This window comes from Hemitrygon akajei, chromosome 11 (assembly GCF_048418815.1).
Source record: "Hemitrygon akajei chromosome 11, sHemAka1.3, whole genome shotgun sequence".
Classification (NCBI taxonomy): domain Eukaryota; kingdom Metazoa; phylum Chordata; class Chondrichthyes; order Myliobatiformes; family Dasyatidae; genus Hemitrygon; species Hemitrygon akajei.
In genome coordinates this window covers 168196726-168215554 of record NC_133134.1, presented here as the reverse complement: position 1 = coordinate 168215554, position 18829 = coordinate 168196726, and the positions used below count along the sequence as shown (strand labels likewise).

Sequence of the window (18829 nt, the reverse complement as noted above, 5' to 3'; positions counted from 1 at the left end):
TGTGTGGAAAAGACCGATTCCCCTCTGTTACATGGACATGTTCTCCAGGATTAACTGCTGAGCTGCAATGGATTCAAATCTACAAATGCAGGGGCGTTGCCAACATTTAATAGAATTGCAGTGAAAATTTATTCTCCCAAACAGTATTTGCCTTCACCTGATGTGTAGTTCCCTTTTGATTTTAAACTCAAATCATTTGCATCTTATGTTCCATAGCATTTTTTAAATGTTCCTGCAGTATGGGTTTGTGTATCATCAGAAGGTTTTGCTGATCTTCAATGAGTTGCAAAGCAGTCTGGACAGGTTCTGTGTTCACTGTTCAACATGATAAATTTCAGAAGATTTAATCCTTAGTTTCAAACCAAATGAGTGTTAACAAATCTAAAGGCATGCTAAAAACTAAATATTTCGATTAAGGCTGGTTCTCTAAATAAAGACCCTCAATTCCAGCTGGTAAATGCTGATCAACATGCTCCGTCCAACTTAGTTCTATTTGCTTGTGTTTGGCCCGTAACCTAAACGTATGTAAACCTGTCCAATTGATCTTCAAAAGTTAATTCCCTTTATCTGGTAGCTCATTCCACATTGTACATTAAAAAGCTGTTCCTATTTAATATTGCACCTTAAACCTATGGCCTAATATTTACCCCAACCTGGTGGTGGCATCCGTCGGTCTCGAGAGACCATGGATCTGCGCCTGGAGTTGTATGGGAGACTGGCAATTGCCCAAGCGCAGGCCATGTTGTCCAAGGGAAGGGCACTAGGACCCATGCAGCTCGGCACCGGTGACGTCGCAGAGCAATGTGTTGTTAAGTGCCTTGCTCAAGGACAGAAACAGGCTGCCTCAGCTGAGGCTCGAACCAGTGACCTTCAGGTTACTAGTCTGATGCCTTGCCCACTAGGCCACCCCAACCTACCATCCTATCCTATCCCTCGTGATTTTATACACGTAATCTGTAAGATCACCTCTATCTTACGTTCTGTCACACACTGTGGTCCTGTGCGGTGTGAATCCCATTCACTGTTATACAAGCCAACTCTCTTACCACAACCACCACCTCATCTACCAACCTTTGCTTTAGGAATTATCAGAAAAATTCTGTTCCTTTTTTTTACTCAACGATCACTTCCCCGCAAGTTTTAACTCTCTCCTTTCTGTTCATCAATTCTCGGCAGTTGAGACCCTTGATTACATCAAATCACCAATTAGATTTGGGTAGGAGATTTTTAATTGAAAGGCTGCAGTGGTCGATGTAATAACATCAAAAGTGAATTGGATAATTACTTTGAGCCAGGGTTCTGAGGGAATCCTTGAGAGCAGGGCTAATTTGAGAGCTTAGTCACGGGCCTGCTCGTCTCACACTGATCCTGAAATTGGTTCAACTTCTGCCTCGAATCTTCTGATCAAGATTGGTGTGATTGTTTCAGTAGTAAAGAGGGCATCTCGGCGTTGTGAAGCCACTCGGTGCGTGGAAAGTGCAAATCAACGCACATCAGTCCACCTCAAGGATCTGTGATACCTCTCCTAAACTGTCTCTAAATACTCGGCATCCTGCTTGAAATTCTACCATTACTGAAGGCTACATTGTAAGTAAGGAAGTTATGTAGAGTATAACTGGGGGGTGAAAGCTATTGAAGCTTCCAGCAGAAGGGGAAAGTAATATCGAGTAGAGTTGCTCGTTAAAGTTCACTGTGAGGCCACATCTTGCTTCACAAGGAAGTGAGCGGTATGATCAGATTCTTATAACGTGAAGTCGCTTATTCCCAATAGTTGGTGTGGTTTCCCGCCACTGGAGATCGTCGTCTCCATCCCCTAGGCTAACGGGGGTGAATCATGGACTACTGGTAAACACCACCCCCGTCACGTCTCTGAAGACCTGGTGAACGGATTTATTTTGCAGTAGTTGGTGTTTCTTTCTTTCTTTCTTTCTGTTTCTGTTGTAGTATTGCCTTTTCTTGAACCTCTCCTGTTAGGGAATATTGCACCGAAGAGAAGCTTCTCTTCCACCAATCTTTACAGTGGAGTAAAACTGAACCCACAAACTAGGAGAACCCCCAACACGCGGCAGTTCGGCCCGTCGTTATTGCTGCCTTTTTGAACTCCAATTTAAACCTTTTGTCCCTAATTCCGTAGTTTTCTATCCCCGCTTTTTACGGAGTTTACTTTAGGAGGTTATTTTAAATTTGAGATAGAACCCCGCTACTCTAGTTAAACATACGCAGCCCCAAACCCATTGTTTGGAAAAATATCCTACTAAAATTAGTTTCATTTCTAAAAGTTATCTATTATTTTCATGTAATGTCTTCATTACGTGTTTGCGTTCAGTATCCTCGCCTCCTCCCACGAAAAATGCAATTGCATCGTCTCTGATGTTACTCTTAGATTATGATTGAGTGAATCACGTGGTGAAATACTTTCGTGTCCAGCGTCTATTTAGGCGTAAGTCCAGAGCGCAGAACCAAACCTCTTAACCCACTGTGTTCATCCTGGTCTAATATAAATCCCATTTACCACGCCTTGGTCTACATAGCTTCCTTGCGATTTAAATACCGAGTAGTGGGAGCAGCGAATTTAAAAACGCAAACACGAGGAAATCTACAGATGCTGGAAATTCAAGCAACACACGAAATGCTGGTGGAACGCAGCAAGCCAGCAGGCAGCAGCTATAGGAAGTACAGTCGACGTTTCGGGCCGAGATCTTCGTTAAGGGTCTCGGCCCGAAATGTCGACTGTACTTCCTATAGATGCTGCCTGGCCTGCTGCGTTCCACCAGCATTTTGTGTGTGTGTGTGTGTGTTAATGGGAGTAGTTGCAGCTTCCAGCCATAAGGTGTGCGACGAAGGAGGCGGCCAGGTTCAGTACGCGCACTGTGTCCCTGCCCATCTGACTAGAAGAGGGTAGAGGAGATTGAGAACGTGTATGTAGTATCATCACTACGTTATCCAAGGTTGTCATCCAGCAAAGGGAGAGATCCTAGCTCAGGGTCCGGTCAATGACCTGTCCTCTACCCAACCTAAATACTGGAGGGACTCAGTAGCTCATGCAGCATCTATGGAGAGGATAAACAAGTCGACTAATGGAGGTCGCGGCCCGAAATTGCACCATAGATGCTGCCTGACCGGCTGAGTTTCTCCAGCACTTTCGTGCATGATGCTCTGAATTTCCAGCCTCTGCAGAATCTCGGTTTTTTTTCTTCCCTCATTAGGTTTTTAGTTATCGTCTATTGATTGGTTGTCCCACTTCAGCGCACATCATCCTGTCCGCCACAGTGTATGTGGAAAGAAACGGGATAGGAGAGTCGCCCTTCCCTAACCCAGGCTTGACCACCTCGCGATCGCCACCTAACGGACTAGTTGTTCCCGTCTGGTGTTGGCGATGCAAACTCTGCGGTCGCGGCTCATGGGGGTTGGGGTGATCTGCGGGGAAGATGGAGTTGGTTTAAATTGTGAAAATATGAAGTAGAAAGCAGAATTTAGCTGTACTTTCGCTGTCACTACTGTTGTCTCTGGGATCTTGGTTGTCTCGGACAACACAATACTGGGTGCTTCTTCAAACCCTAATTGACAGTGAACTCGTCGCAAGAGATTTTGCAGATGCTGGAAATCCAGAGGAACACATGAAATGCTGGAGCAACTCAGAAGGTCCGAAGATGACCCGATGAAGGGTCTCGGTCGAATTCCCCTTCATAGATGCTGAGTTCCTCACGCATTTTGTGTGTTACTGCTGGAAGATCTAAACGGGTCCAGCAAGATGAACGATGACTGTAGGAATTGCCTTTTCAGCTAGAAACCCTGCAACAGGAGCTCATTAATTCCTCAACTCCGCCACCACCCTCCCCATCCACATATGCTGCTCGACCCGCTGAGTTCTTCCAACGGGTTGTTTGTTGCTCTGGATTCCAGCCTTTGTGGTCTCCTGTCTGCTTTGGCGGGCTCGCCTGAGGGAAGCCCCGCAGTGAAGAACTCGGAGCAATACACATAAAATCCTGGAGCAACTGATGTAGGGTCTCTGCCCGAAAGGTTGCTCTTTTCCATAGATGCTGCCTGGCCGAGTTCCTCCAGCATTTTGTGTGTGTTGCTTGGATTTTCTCTTGCCTCTGAAGACTCGGCCTCATTATTAGTAGTCAATTTTTGTGACCACCTCTTCCAAAAGAAACCCCAGTCCTTTGCATAATCAATCCAAACCTTGTTAAATTTATTAAATTTATTTCATTTCTGGATGGTGATTTACTTTTTCCGACTAATTTTTTTTCTTGGAACTCCCCAAGAACCACTGGGGTCCAGTAATGGATGGGAGGGGATCAATTTCGTGTTTGTTTTTTTTTTAAAGCCCACTGCATCGTTTTGAGGTAAGAATCGTCAGCCTACGGAACTCTTTCCCCTTCATAATCCGAAGTTCCAACTTGCAAACTGGGGTCACCCAACAGAGGATGCCAGCTCGGTTTTAATATGTCTTCCACATTCGCAGTGAATGTTTACGCTAGTAATCTTCCGATGTATTGTTACTTCAGTGTTCAAGCCAAACTCATAGAAGTTTAACTTTAAATAGTTGATTTTTTTTTAAAAAATGAACTTGACATTTGAACCGTTAACTTAATTTCAGAGTTTCACTGGGAAACTTGCATCCTCCCCTGCACAGTCCGCATTCCCCCTCTACTAGCGGTTCCATCTCTCTTCTCGCTGTCCTACCCCCGTCCCGTCCCTTCTGTAAGTATCAGCCATCCCGGATAGCTCGCTGCAAGATGCAATGTAGAGGTGAGATTCTGCAAAAGCTGGAAGTCTTGAGCAATACGCAGGCATATGCTGGGGGAACTCGGCGGGCCAGGCAGCACCTATGAAGGGGAATGAACTGAGATCATCAGTTCTCCCAGCAATGGGGTGTGACGCGCAAGGTGCATTGTAGAACATCTCGCGAAGGTGTAATTGGGACCCCTGCATACTGTTGCGATTACTTAAAGCTTGCCTTTATAAGATACAGTATATTGACCGTAAACTTTATTCTCGCTTTTCCCGTGAAAATTCCCAATAGGTTGACAGGAGACGTCGATTGGAACATTATACTCAACAACTTTTATAAGAGGAATTGGCTTTACTCCAGAAAGTAGATCTATATCGCCTGGTGTAAACCTCCGTTATAATACGGATTTGGAGATCTGTGCTTGGACAATTCTCTGAGGCTCCCCCCCCCCCCCCCCCCCCATATTCCACGCAAATGCTGCATCCTGCGCATCTATTATTTGGTCCCTGTGTTAATAGAGATGCATTCAAATACTTGAATGGCTTTTCGATTCAGTTTATATATATCTATCGACCCGTGGGAGACGAGAGGTCCCAGTCACTGGGTTGGCAGAGAGGGATGGGATTTTACCCACTGTAAACAGAACAGTACAGTACTGGCCGTGCCATTCGGCCCACAATGTCATGCCAACCTTGATGTCAATTCGTACTAAATGCCCCCCTATTATCTGTATACCTCCATTCTTTTCATATTCTTGTGTCTGTGTAAAAGTTCCTTAAACTCCACCAAACTGCCTGCTTCTACTATTACGGCGGTAACCCATTCCACGTGCCTACCATTCTCTGCGCTTAATAAAAAAAATACTTTCCCTCCCGTCGTCTTTAACTTTAAAACCCTTTCCTCTTTTTTGGTGTTTCTATCATTAGGGAAAAGATTACGACTATCCACCTCTCATAATTTAAAAATAACAAAAGTCGAACGGGCTCCCCTCAGTCACTCATACTCTAGGAAGAACAATCTAAGTTTGTCCAATGTGTTAACTACGTTTAATGTTGACCTTGGTATTTCTCTTGCCCTCTGCAGGTTTGGAAAAGAACCGCCCCAATCTTATCCTGGGTCTCGTCATTCGGCAGAAAGGCAAGCGGCGGCAACAGGAGCCTGAGGCGATGAACGTGCCCGAGCCTGAGAAGGGAGAGTCTGGCGTCTCGGACGAGAAGAGGGTGCGGCTGGCCGCCGTCGAGGAGATGGAGGTGCATCGTTACACTCCTCCTGTGTCCAGGGAGAGCAAGCCAGCCAAAACCCATGTAGAGCCGGTCACCTCAACCCCTCCCTCGGCCTCCCCACCCGCCGAGATTCCCGGGGATTCAGTCCCACCACCGCCCAAGGGCACCGTGAGCACTACTGCCCCGGCTCAGCCAGCTGCCGGTCCCGGCGCACCAGCCGCGCCCAGCGGTACCACAGTGGCTAACCCTCTCCAACACATCCTGCAGACGCTGTTCGGCGGTAAGAAGGCTTTTGACAAAGCCAAGGACTCTCCCGACTCCTCCGGCTCCACGCCGGAGGCAGACGCGGGCTCCTCCGCCCCTCTCATGGACCCCATCGTCCAGCAGTTTGGGCAGCTGAGAGAGGAAAAGGTCGATCCCGAGGTCGAGGACGATGACAACCGTCCGTACGACCCAGAGGAAGAGTATAAGCCAGAGGCGGAGAAGGTATACGACTTGGAGGACGCTTATGACCCGGCTGATGAGACCATCCTGGAGGAAGCGATGGTACCGGTAGTCATGGACACAAAAAGCAGCGGACCGTCTGACCTCTACTTGCCCTCGCTCTCAGTCACCTCGTCCCTCCAAGAACAGCAAAAGATGTTGGACACTCTAAACAAGCAAATCGAAGAGCAAACGCGTCAAGTGGAAGCGCAGGAGGAGGCTCTGAGGCAGCAGCGAGCGGCGGTCGGCGTCTCTATGGCTTGTTTCTCCGTCTCGGATGCCTTGATGTCTCCGCCACCCAAATCGGCCTCCTACAAGCCCGATATATTCGAGGTGACGGACGGGGCCGCGGGGCAAGCGGCTGGCCCCGAACCCGCTGCTTCCTCCGGCCTGTCGCAAGTGATTGATCAGCGCCGGGACCCTCGCCAGGCAGCCGTGAGAAGGGTAACCCCGAACCAGTCGCAGCCGGCCACCCGAAACCAGGCTCCCGAAGAAGGTGCCTCCATCCCGCACGGCCCGGCCTCGTACAGCAGCCCCGGAGTCCAGGAAGCGGCACCCACCGACGCATCTACTTTAGCCCCCGAAGCTGCTACTACTTCAACCTCCCATGCCGAAGGAGGGGTCCCGGTCCCCGCCGAAGTGCTGCAACCCCCCGTCTCCCAGGAAGTGATGCCGCCACTCGGCTGCCCTCCTCAACCTCCGCTGCTCATGGACCAAGCGCAGGGTGTTCAACCCGTACACAAAACTCTCCTCCCGACCCCCGCACACCCACCCCTCGTGGGATCCTATGCTGGTGACCACAGCTTTCCCCCGCCTCATTGCAGCTCCCCCAATTTTGGAAACCCGCAGAACTTCCCCACTTCCAACATGCAACAGGCGATGGGACCTTTCCCGAACTTCCAGCATCCTAACAGCGGTCAACCTTTTGACCCCGACTTCAACCGGGAGCCGCTAACCCCGTTCCAGCAGCCGAAACCCACGAATTTCTTCCCCAGAGCCCCCGCGCCTAGATACCGCTTCCAAGGTCAATCCCGCCCGGGATACGGGAACCATCCGTCCCATCCCATGGGAAACCATTCTCAACCCCCCCAAGAAATGCCCGCTCAAAACACGGAAGCCGAAGGCCAGAGGTTAGGGGGGATGCAACCCGAAACGCGAGACCGAGAGCGATCCAGGGTTCACCCGGGAAGACAGCGGGACAGGCAAGAGGGTGCCCCGCATGACCGGTACGGGTCAGACCGATCTGATAACCGCTACCCGGCCGATCGGTTCCGCAGGGGAGCGGACGACAGGCGGAGAGACCGAGATCGAGATTACGGGCGGCCGTGGGACCGCGACCGCGACAGAGACCGGTCCTGGAATCGCGACAGAGAGTGGGACAGGAACCGCGATCGTGACCGAAGCAAGAACAGGGACCAAGACAGAGATCGGGATCGCTACCGTAGGAGGGAACGGGACAAAGGCAGAGAGAGAGAGAGAAGCAGAGAAAGAGAACGAGTTAAAGACAGAGACTACGACCGGGGCAGGGAGAACAAGGGCAAGGAGAGGGAGCGAGAGGGCAAAGCGGAGGCTGAAGAGAATAAAAGAGCGGCGAGCGAGGCCGGTGCTCCCAACAGCAAGGCCGAGTCATGACGAGAGCCAGACTGTTTCAGCGACCTCCCTTCACGTGCAGGGGGAAGAGACTGATAGCGACTAACATTGAGCTTGTAATCCACCGTCACCCGTCGGTGAAGGGACTTAGACTAAACGGGTTATTAGAGCAACTCTTATTGTGGAGGCCGGCGGGGCCGGAGCCCCGACTACGTACAAGTCTCAGCGCCCAGAGAGACTACAAGCTCTGCTCCCGGGCCACCCAGCTCTTGGCACCTTTATTACTTTTACATTTTTAAAAGTCAAGCCATGATTGTACATTTTAAACGGTCCCAGGCTGATTTCAGTCTTTTTTTTTTGAGAACCGTGAGGATATTCCCAGTGAGTGGACGCGGTGCGCAGAAACTGCAACCGAAATGTTCTGGAGACCCTCCGTTCCAACGTAGCTCTGGGTTTAAATGTATTTACTTGGTTTTGGGTTCATGAATTATGACCCAGGGAAGGAAACGCTGTTATTGCCTCTCCAGGGAGGGTATCTGGTCAAGTAGTGCCACTTCCTTGGGAGGGGGAGGGAGGGAGGGTAGTCAAATGGGGAAACTCGGCACCGTCTCTGTTTCTGTGAACCTCTTTAGTAAACTTTAGGTTCTCCGCTCCCAACGCCAGATTTCAAGGATTTTTTATGACATGGAGGAGAGGCGAAGGGTGACAGGGCGAACAAGATGCCGCACCTAATCGAAATGAAATATTCACGCTGTTTGGTATTGGTATTGTAGTGGTTACGGTGTGACTCCCGACCGGTGTCCGCGTTGCTGGATGTGGGTTGGGGGTGGGGGGTAAGAAAGGCTCTCACTCCGCACCTCCCCACTCTGGACAACATTCTGGAGTTATTTCCGATCATTAAATCTTCAGGAATTGTGTTTGTGTATGTGTATGTATGTATATAAAATATCTGCATCCATAAGGGACTCTCAGGTAAAAACCGGAAGTTGCTGAAACCCTCGGCATGATTGCTGGAGTTTGTAAACGCCTGTGGAAAGCTCCTGTCAGACATCCTTGCCTATGGATTCAGGGTCTTTTCCCATCCTGAGCATTTTTTTTAAAGTAAAGTTCTTGGAATCTTAACATTTCAATCATTGCGAATGGAGAGCCTTTCAAGGTAGATATGCAAAAAGGATTATTTTGTTCCACTACCTTTTACCACTTGTGGATATTTTTTTATTACCACCCAGTTACTCCAGTTCTGAGCAATTCAGGGGCCCGGCTCACGGTCACACTACCTGAAGTTTTTTTTTAAACGTGTTAGTGAAACCAATAGACTTTATCACTGGATGTAAAGATGAACCTAACTGGTTTTGATTTGATTCGGGGGAGGGGGTTAAGAAGGTGAAATGTACAGTATAATTAAAAGAAAATCACAATTCAAATATGTCTGTAGTCTTGTGTTTTTTTTTACTTGCGTGGAGTTAATTTGGTCTCGTTCAGGAGTAGGAAACTCGCTCCTTAGCCAGTGGTAATTCGCCCAGTCCCTGATACTCAGTGAGGTAAATTTGCACATCAGCTTCAGTCGAATATCATATCCAAGGGCGGCACTGGGAAAGGGTCAAGCAAGTAAAATGGAGGGAGGCGATTGAGAGAGAGAGCCAGTGATTCAGTTGAGTTTACTGGATTTATTCAGTATGTCCACAAGAAAACCAATCTCAGCGTTGTAAATGGTGACATACATCAACCTTGATAATAAATTTACTGTGAACTTTATATGATATTTGATAAGTGGGGAGGGTGTTGTTCCAGGTCATCTGTCCTTGGGTGAATGGTGAAATCCACTTCTGTTCACTAAGGTAGGAATGTCTGAAAACACTAAGGAACAGAGGATATTACAGCCGAATGCAGGTCCTTTGGCCCATAATGTTGTGTCAGCCCTTTAACCTACTCTAAGATCGATCTAGCTCTTCCCTCCCACTTGGCCCTCCATTTTCCTATCATCCCTGTGCCGACCTAAGACACTTAATTGTCCCTAATTTATCTGCCTCTGCTTCTACCACTACTCCAAACAGAGCGTTCCATTCGTCCACCACACTTTTTTAAAAAAAACAAACTACACCTGATAGCCCCTCCCCCATATAAATTCTCCAGTATTGACAGGATGCAGAAGTGGGCTGAGAAGTGGCAGATGGAGTTCAACCTGGAGAAGTGTGAGGTGGTACACTTTGGAAGGACAAACTCCAAGGCAGAGTACAAAGTAAATGGCAGGATACTTGGTAGTGTAGAGGAGCAGAGGGATCTGGGGGTACATGTCCACAGATCCCTGAAAGTTGCCTCACAGGTAGATGGGGTAGTTAAGAAAGCTTATGGGGTGTTAGCTTTCATAAGTCGAGGGATAGAGTTTAAGAGTCATGAGAATGATGCAGCTCTATAAAACTCTGGTTAGGCCACAATTGGAGTACTGTGTCCAGTTCTGGTCCCCTCACTATAGAAAGGATGTGGAGGCATTGGAAAGGGTACAGAGGAGATTTACCAGGATGCTGCCTGATTTAGAGAGTATGCATTATGATCAGAGAACAAGGGAGCTAGGGCTTTACTCTTTGGAGAGGAGGAGGATAAGAGGAGACATGACAGAGGTATACAAGATATTAAGAGGAATAGACAGAGTTGACAGCCAGCGCCTCTTCCCCAGGGCACCACTGCTCAATACAAGAGGACATGGCTTTAAGGTAAGGGGAGGGAAGTTCAAGGGGGATATTAGAGGAAGGTTTTTTACTCAGAGAGTGGTTGGTGTGTGGAATGCACTGCCTGAGTCAGTGGTGGAGGCAGATACACTAGTGAAATTTAAGAGACTACTAGACAGGTATATGGAGGAATTTAAGGTGGGGGGGGGGTTATATGGGAGGCAGGGTTTAAGGGTCGGCACAACATTATGGGCCGAAGGGCCTGTACTGTGCTGTAGTATTCTATTAAACTTTTCTCCAATCAACTTAATTTTAATTTACTTTATCAGGTGATAATATATGAAGCAGCATTTACACACAAATAGTGTTTTGGATTTTTAATGGGAGCCAAAATATATGCGAGAGATCAAAGCAAGATCATTGCCAATCCATGGTTCTTCAGAGGTGAATTCATGATTTGGTACACCCATGGTCTGGAATGACTGCACCGCAGATGATGTGAGTCACCTTGGCAGTCAAACGGCACTGTGTTTAGAACAGAATTTCAGGAAGAACCTTGCTGACGTTTTCAAATGAGAGGGACTAGTCTAGTCTGTATATGGTGCAGTGTCTTGTAGGCCAGGTCAATTGGCACCGAAATGGTCAAAGTATGGAAGGCATGGGCAAGCAGATCAATAGTTTCATTGGCTATGTGTGTTATTGTAATTATATGTGCTGTGTGTGACTGTTAGTACTATGTTATGCTGTTTTGTTTAGTTGTATACTGTACATGTGTATGATTGAATGACAAACTTTAACTTGAATGTTTGTATGTGGGAGATGGGAAGGTTTGTTTCAACGAAAAGTAGCAGGAAACTGGAAAGAGATTGTGGGGGTGACTTAAAATGTGAGAACGTGTTAGGCAATGTCAGGGGCATGTGTTTTACACAGCATGCTAGGTGTCTGGAATGGGCTACCAGGCTAGTAGTGGAAGTGGGCAGTTTGACACCATTGAGATCAACACATGGCTATAAAAGGATATGTATAATAAATAAGAGGAGGACATTTTGTATAAATTAGCAATAAGAATGATGCAAATTGTGGCTGAATTGCCAGTCTAGTGCTGTACTGTTCTACATATTGGTTGCAAGTGATAAGACATTATTCACTGCTGGTGCCAATCCAAGGAACTAGTTAAAGGAGAAAAGATGTGTCCATAACTCTTGTAACCTCAGGATGTTGCAAGGTGCTTTATAAACAAGTATATTCACGGCTGAGTTCTATAGATAGGGAGTATACAGTGGTGCTACAAAGTTTGTGAACACTGTAGAATTTTCTCTATTTCTGCATAAATATGACCTAAAATGTGATCAGATGTTTGCATAAGTCCAAAAACTAGATAAAGAGAACCCTATTAAATAACACCAAAACATAATTGTTCATTTACTTATTAACATAACCATAGAAACCTACAGCACAATACAGGCACAAAGTTGCGCTGAACACGTCCCTACCTTAGAAATTACTAGGCTTACCTATCGCCCTCTATTTTACTAAGTTCCATGTACCTATCCAAAAGTCTCTTAAAAGACCCTATCGTATCTGCCTCCACCACTGTTGCTGGCAGCCCATTCTTCGCACTCACCACTCTCTGAGTAAAAAACTTACCCCTGACATCTCCTCCGTACCTACTCCCCAGCACCTTAAACCTGTGTCCTCTTATGGCAACCATTTCAGCCCTGAGAAAAAGCCTCTGACTATCCACACGATCAATGCCTCTCATCATCTTATGCACCTCTATCAGGTCACCTCTCATCCTCCATCGCTCTAAGCAGAAAAGGCCGAGTTCACTCAACCTATTCTCATAAGGCATGCTCCCCAATCCAGGCAACATCCTTGTAAATCTCCTCTGCACCCTTTCAATGCTTCTACATCCTTCCTGTAGTGAGGCGACCAGAACTGAGCACAGTACTCCAAGTGGGGTCTGACCAGGGTCCTATATAGCTGCAACATTACCTCTCGGCTCCTAAATTCAATTCCACGATTGATGAAGGCCAATACACCATACGTCTTCTTAACCACAGAGTTAACCTGCACAGCTGCTTTGAGCATCCTATGGACTCGGACCCCAAGATCCCTCTGATCCTCCACACTGCCAAGAGTCTTACCATTAATACTATATTCTGCTATCATATTTATTGAGAAAAACGATCCAATATTACAATTATTTGTTGGGGGAAAGTATGTGAACTTCTGTGGTAAATGCCATCTACAAAAGCTATTTGGAGTCTGGTGTTCCAATGAATGAGATGAGATTGGAGGTATGGGTTATAGAGGTGCCTTGCCCTATTTGTTTTAAAAGACACACAACATCAAGTTGCTAACAGAGCCTCCTTTTCTCAAGAAAGATTTGTTTAGGCCTCAATCAAAACAACTCTCAAAGGACCTTCAAAGAATTATCAACATACATGAAACTAGAAAAAGCTACAAAAGCATTTCTAAAAACCCTGAGTGTTCATCAGTCCACAGTAAGAGAAATTGTCCACAAATGGAGGAAACTCAGTACTGTTGCTACTCTCCTGTAGCTACCCACCCAGATGAAGGATTGTGACTAGAAGCAACAACTGTCCATTTCCTTCCACAGATACTGAGTTCTCCAGCAACTTTGTCTTTCCAGTTTCATGTGACTCCAGTTTATGTAGTAAGTTTCACTATAAATATAGAGATTAATATTTATAATTGAAGATAAATACATCTAAACGAACATAATATTGGATTATGAAGTCAGGACTAAGTTCTGTTTGCCCAGGTCAATTATTAAAGATAGCCATAGATTTGTGCAACACAGAAACGAGCCCACTGTATCTATATGGATCATCATGTCTATCAATACTGATCTCATTTGCCTGCATAAATCGGGGATTGGACTCAAATACTTTCTACTGCCCAAAGTTTGATTCCAAAGTGACATGAATTCAAACAAAGGCTACTCAGTTTCTTGAATCGCTTCCATCCTGAGTGAGATTGTAGGGTGTGACTGCATGCCTTCCAATTCCTTACATTCTTTATTATCTTCAGTTGAAAGTTCATTAATCTCTAGTGTTAACAGGCAAATTAACAACATTCTGTGTAGTCAGTGTGCTTCATGTTTAGAAATGTTGCTCAACATCAATGGTGAAGATTTGGTTCCAAATTTTAAACTCTGCCCTAGGTTATGCTTCAGTATTCACTATGGAAAAGGATCTTGGTGATTGTAGGGATGACTTGCAGCAGACTGAAAAGCTTGAGCATGTAGATATTAAGGAAGAGGATGTGCTGGAGCCTTTGGAAAGCATCAAGTTGGATAAGTTACCGGGACTGGACGGGATGTACCCCAAGCTACTGTGGGAGGTGAGGGAGGAGATTGCTGAGCCTCTGGCAATGATCTTTGCATCATCAATGAGGACGGGAGAGGTTCCAGAGGATTGGAGGGTTGTAGATGTTGTTCCCTTATTCAAGAAAGGGAGTAGGTATAGCCCAGGAAATTATAGACCAGCGAGTCTTACTTCAGTGGTTGGTAAGTTGTTGGAGAAGATCCTGAGAGGCAGGATTTATGAACATTTGGAGAGGTATAATATGATTAGCAACAGTCAGCATGGCTTTGTCAAGGGCAGGTCGTGCCTTACGAGCCTGATTGAATTTTTTGGGGATGTGACTAAACACATTGATGAAGGCAGAGTCATAAATGTGGAGGTGGAAACGATAGGGTCTTTTAAGAGACTCCTGGGTAGGTACATGGAGCTTAGAAAAATAGAGGACTGTGGGTAAGTCTAGGTAGTTCTAAGGTAAGGACATGTTTGACACAGCTTTGTGGGCCAAATGGCCTGTATTCTGCCGTAGGTTTTCTATGTTTCTAGATCTGGACTTACCCAACCAGCAAAAAGAGAATTATCTATAACACTTATTCATTTCACCCAATGTTCAAATTACCAAGAAATGTATCACTAGTTTTGTAATCTCTCCTGAGTGTAATTTACTTAGTTATTCCAAGACTAGGGGCAATTCAATTCATTAAACTGATGCTAATGCCCAGAAAGGCAATTCTCCCTCTCATTTCTCTGTGGTCCTGTTATCACATGTCGATCAACTCCCCTTTGATTATTTTTTTGCCACTTACAGTAGTCATTTCAATTCACCAGCATGTCTTTGGGATGTGGGAGGAACCAGGAGCACGCTGCTGAACATCAAAGTTGAGTTTATCGCCATCTGCACAGGATGCAAGGGACAACTCGCCTGCAGCAGCACCACAGGCACAGCATCCACAAGAAAAAGATAAACAGTTCAAAATAAATTTATTATCAAAGTATGTATACGTTACCATATACAACCTTGAGATCTGTTTTCTTGTGAGCATAGGCAGGAAATATATAAAAAGAATTTACAAAAGAAAAACTTTGCATGAACAAAGACTGACAAACAACCAATGTGCTGAAGAAGGAGAGCTGTGCAAATAAATATATAGTACTGAGAACAAGAGTTGTTAAGAGATCTTGAAAGTGAATTTGTAGGTTGTGGGCTTATCTCAGAGTTGTGTTGAGTGTAGTTGTCCATGCCAGTTCAGGACCCTGATGGTTGAGAGTAACAACTGTTCCTGAATCAGCTGCTGTGAGACCTAAGGGTCCTGTACCCTCCTCCTTGATGCTAGTAGCAAGAACAGAGCATGACCTTGATGACGAGAGTCTCTAATAACAGAGGCTGCTTTCTTGTGGCAGTGCTGCTTGTAAATGGACTGGTCTACAAAATCATGAGGGGTTATAGATAGGGTAAATGCAAGAAGGCTGTTTTCCATTGATGTTGAATGAAACTAATTAGGTCATAGGTTAAGGGTGAAAGGTGAAATATTTAAGGGGAACCTGAGGGGGAATGCCTTCAGTTAGAGGGTGGTATGAGAGTGGATGAACGTGGGTTCATTTCAACATTCAGACAATAAGACATAGCAGCAGAATTAGGCCATTCAGCCCATCAAGGCTGCTCTGCCAATAGACAATAGACAATAGGTGCAGAAGTAGACCATTCGGCCCTTTGAGCCTGCACCGCCATTTTGAGATCATGGCTGATCAACTACTATCAATACCCGGTTCCTGCCTTGTCCCCATATCCCTTGATTCCCCTATCCATGAGATACCTATCTAGCTCCTTCTTGAAAGCATTCAAGAATTGGCCTCCACTACCTTCCAAGGCAGTGCATTCCAGACACCCACAACTCTCTGGGAGAAGAAGTTTTTCCTTAAATCTGTCCTAAATGACCCACCCCTTATTCTCAAACCATGCCCTCTGGTAGTGGACTCTCCCAGCATCTGGAACATATTTCCTGCCTCTATCTTGTCCAATCCCTTAATAATCTTATATGTTTCAATCAGATCCCCTCTCAATCTCCTTAATTCCAGTGTGTACAAGCCCAGTCTCTCTAACCACTCTGCGTAAGACAGTCCAGACATCCCAGGAATTAACCTCGTGAATCTACGCTGCACTTCCTCTACAGCCAGGTTGTCCTTCCTTAACCCTGGAGACCAAAACTGTACACAATACTCCAGGTGTGGTCTCACCAGGGCTCTGTACAAATGCAAGAGGATTTCCTTGCTCTTGTACTCAATTCCCTTTGTAATAAAGGCCAACATTCCATTAGCCTTCTTCACTGCCTGCTGCACTTGCTCATTCACCTTCAGTGACTGATGAACAAGGACTCCTAGGTCTCTTTGTATTTCTCCCTTACCTAACTCTACACCGTTCAGATAATAATCTGCCTTCCTGTTCTTACTCCCAAAGTGGATAACCTCACACTTATTCACATTAAACATCATCTGCCAAGTATCTGCCCACTCACCCAGCCTATCCAAGTCACCCTGAATTCTCCTAACATCCTCATCACATGTCACACTGCCACCCAGCTTAGTATCATCAGCAAATTTTCTGATGTTATTTTCAATGCCTTCATCCAAATTGTTGACGTAAATTGTAAACAGTTGTGGTCCCAATACCGAGCCCTGTGGCACCCCACTAGTCACCACCTGCCATTCCAAGAAACACCCATTCACCGCTACCCTTTGCTTTCTATCTGCCAACCAGTTTTCTATCCTTGTCAATATCTTCCCCTCAATGCCATGAGCTCTGATTTTACTCACCAATCTCCTATGTGGGACCTTATCAAATGCCTTCTGAAAATCGAGGTACACTACATCCACTGGATCTCCCCCGTCTAACTTCCTGGTTACATCCTCGAAAAACTCCAACAGATTAGTCAAGCATGATTTACCCTTGGTAAATCCATGCTGGCTCGGCCCAATCCTATCACTGCTATCTAGATATGCCACTATTTCATCCTTAATAATGGATTCCCACCACCACCGATGCCAGGCTGACAGGTCGATAGTTCTCTGTTTTCTCCCTCCCTCCTTTCTTAAAAAGTGGGATAACATTAGCCATTCTCCAATCCTCAGGAACTGATCCTGAATCTAAGGAACATTGGAAAATGATTACCAATGCATCCACAATTTCCAGGACCACCTCCTTTAGTACCCTAGGATGCAGACGATCTGGACCTGGGGATTTGTCAGCCTTCAGTCCCATCAGTCTTCTCATCACCGTTTCCTTCCTAATGTCAATCCGTTTCATTTCCTCTGTTACCCTATGTCCTTGGCCCATCCATACATCTGGGAGATTGCTTGTGTCTTCCTTAGTGAGAACAGATCTAAAGTACTCATTAAATTCTTCTGCCATTTCTCTGTTTTCCATAACAATTTCACCCAATTCATTCTTCAAGGGCCCAACATTGTTCCTAATTATCTTCTTTCTCTTCACATACCTAAAAAAGCTTTTGCTATCTTCCTTTATATTCCTGGCTAGCTTCCGTTCGTACCTCATTTTTTCTCCCCGTATTGTCTTTTTAGTTAAGTTCTGTTGTTCCTTAAAAACTTCCCAATCATCCGTCCTCCCACTCACCTTAGCTCTGTCATATTTCCTTTTTTTTAATGCTATGCAATCTCTGACTTCCTTTGTCAACCACTGTGGCCCTTTCCCCCCCTTTGAATCCTTCCTTCTCTGGGGGATGAACTGATTTTGCACCTTGTGCATTATTCCCAAGAATACCTGCCATTGCTGTTCCACTGTCTTTTCTGCTAGGCTATCCGTCCAGTCAACTTTGGCCAGCTCCTCCCTCATGGCTCCATAGTTTCCCCTGTTCATCTGCAACACTGACACCTCCGAGCTGCCCTTATCCTTCTCAAATTGCAGATAAAAACTTATCATATTATGGTCACTACCTCCTAATGGCTCCTTTACTGCAAGATCGCTTATCAAATCCTGTTCATTACATAACACTAAATCCAGAATAGCCTTGTCCCTGGTCGGCTCTCGTACAAGCTGTTCCAAGAATGCATCCCGTAGGCACTCTACAAACTCCCTATCCTGTGGTCCAGCACCAACCTGATTCTCCCAGTTCACCTGCATGTTGAAATCCCCCATAACTACTGCGACATTACCTTTGCCACATGCCAATGTTAACTCCCTATTCAACTTGCACCCAATATCCATGCTACTGTTTGGTGGCCTGTAGACAACACCCATTAGGGTCTTTTTTCCCTTACTGTTCTATCCACACAGACTCTACTTCTCCTGACCCTATGTCCCCCTTGCAAAGGACTGAATCTCGTTCCTCACCAACAGGGCCACCCCACCCCCTCTGCCCACATTTCTGTCCCTACGATAGCACGTATACCCTTGTACATTCATTTCCCAGGTCTGATCTCCCTGCAGCCATGTCTCCGTTATCCCAACAACATCATAGTTACCCATTCGCACCTGGGCTTCAAGCTCATCTGCCTTATTTCTGACACTTCGTGCATTCAGATATAGAATTTTTAGCCCATTTCTCCTCTTTCTGTTTGAATCGCTGCCTATTGTGCTTAACCCAGCTCCCCGAACTCCCATCAGGCTATACGCTCCTAGAATTTTGTTGTCCTTCTTAAATTTACTTATTCTTTCAACACATTTAACTTCATGTTCCGTCAGACCATCCCTCTGTACATGTGTCCTCCTTATCACTTGTTCCGCCTCACCTTTCTCTACTACACACTTAATATTCCAGAACCGTGTAGTCCCCACCTGTTCTTTAT

At 46.0% G+C, this 18829-nt stretch overlaps 1 protein-coding gene across 2 annotated transcripts in view; it reads left to right on the top strand.

The window, feature by feature from the left end:
• LOC140736262 (death-inducer obliterator 1-like) overlaps positions 1–9460 on the top strand; it is a 136386-nt gene extending 126926 nt beyond the window's left edge. For both annotated transcript variants that reach the window (XM_073062202.1, XM_073062201.1), the window contains exon 17: positions 5822–9460. In XM_073062202.1, the coding sequence (XP_072918303.1) occupies positions 5822–8076 (2255 nt within the window). In that variant the 3' untranslated portion in view covers positions 8077–9460. The remainder of the gene's footprint in view (positions 1–5821) is intronic.
• The last annotated feature ends 9369 nt before the right edge of the window (positions 9461–18829 follow it).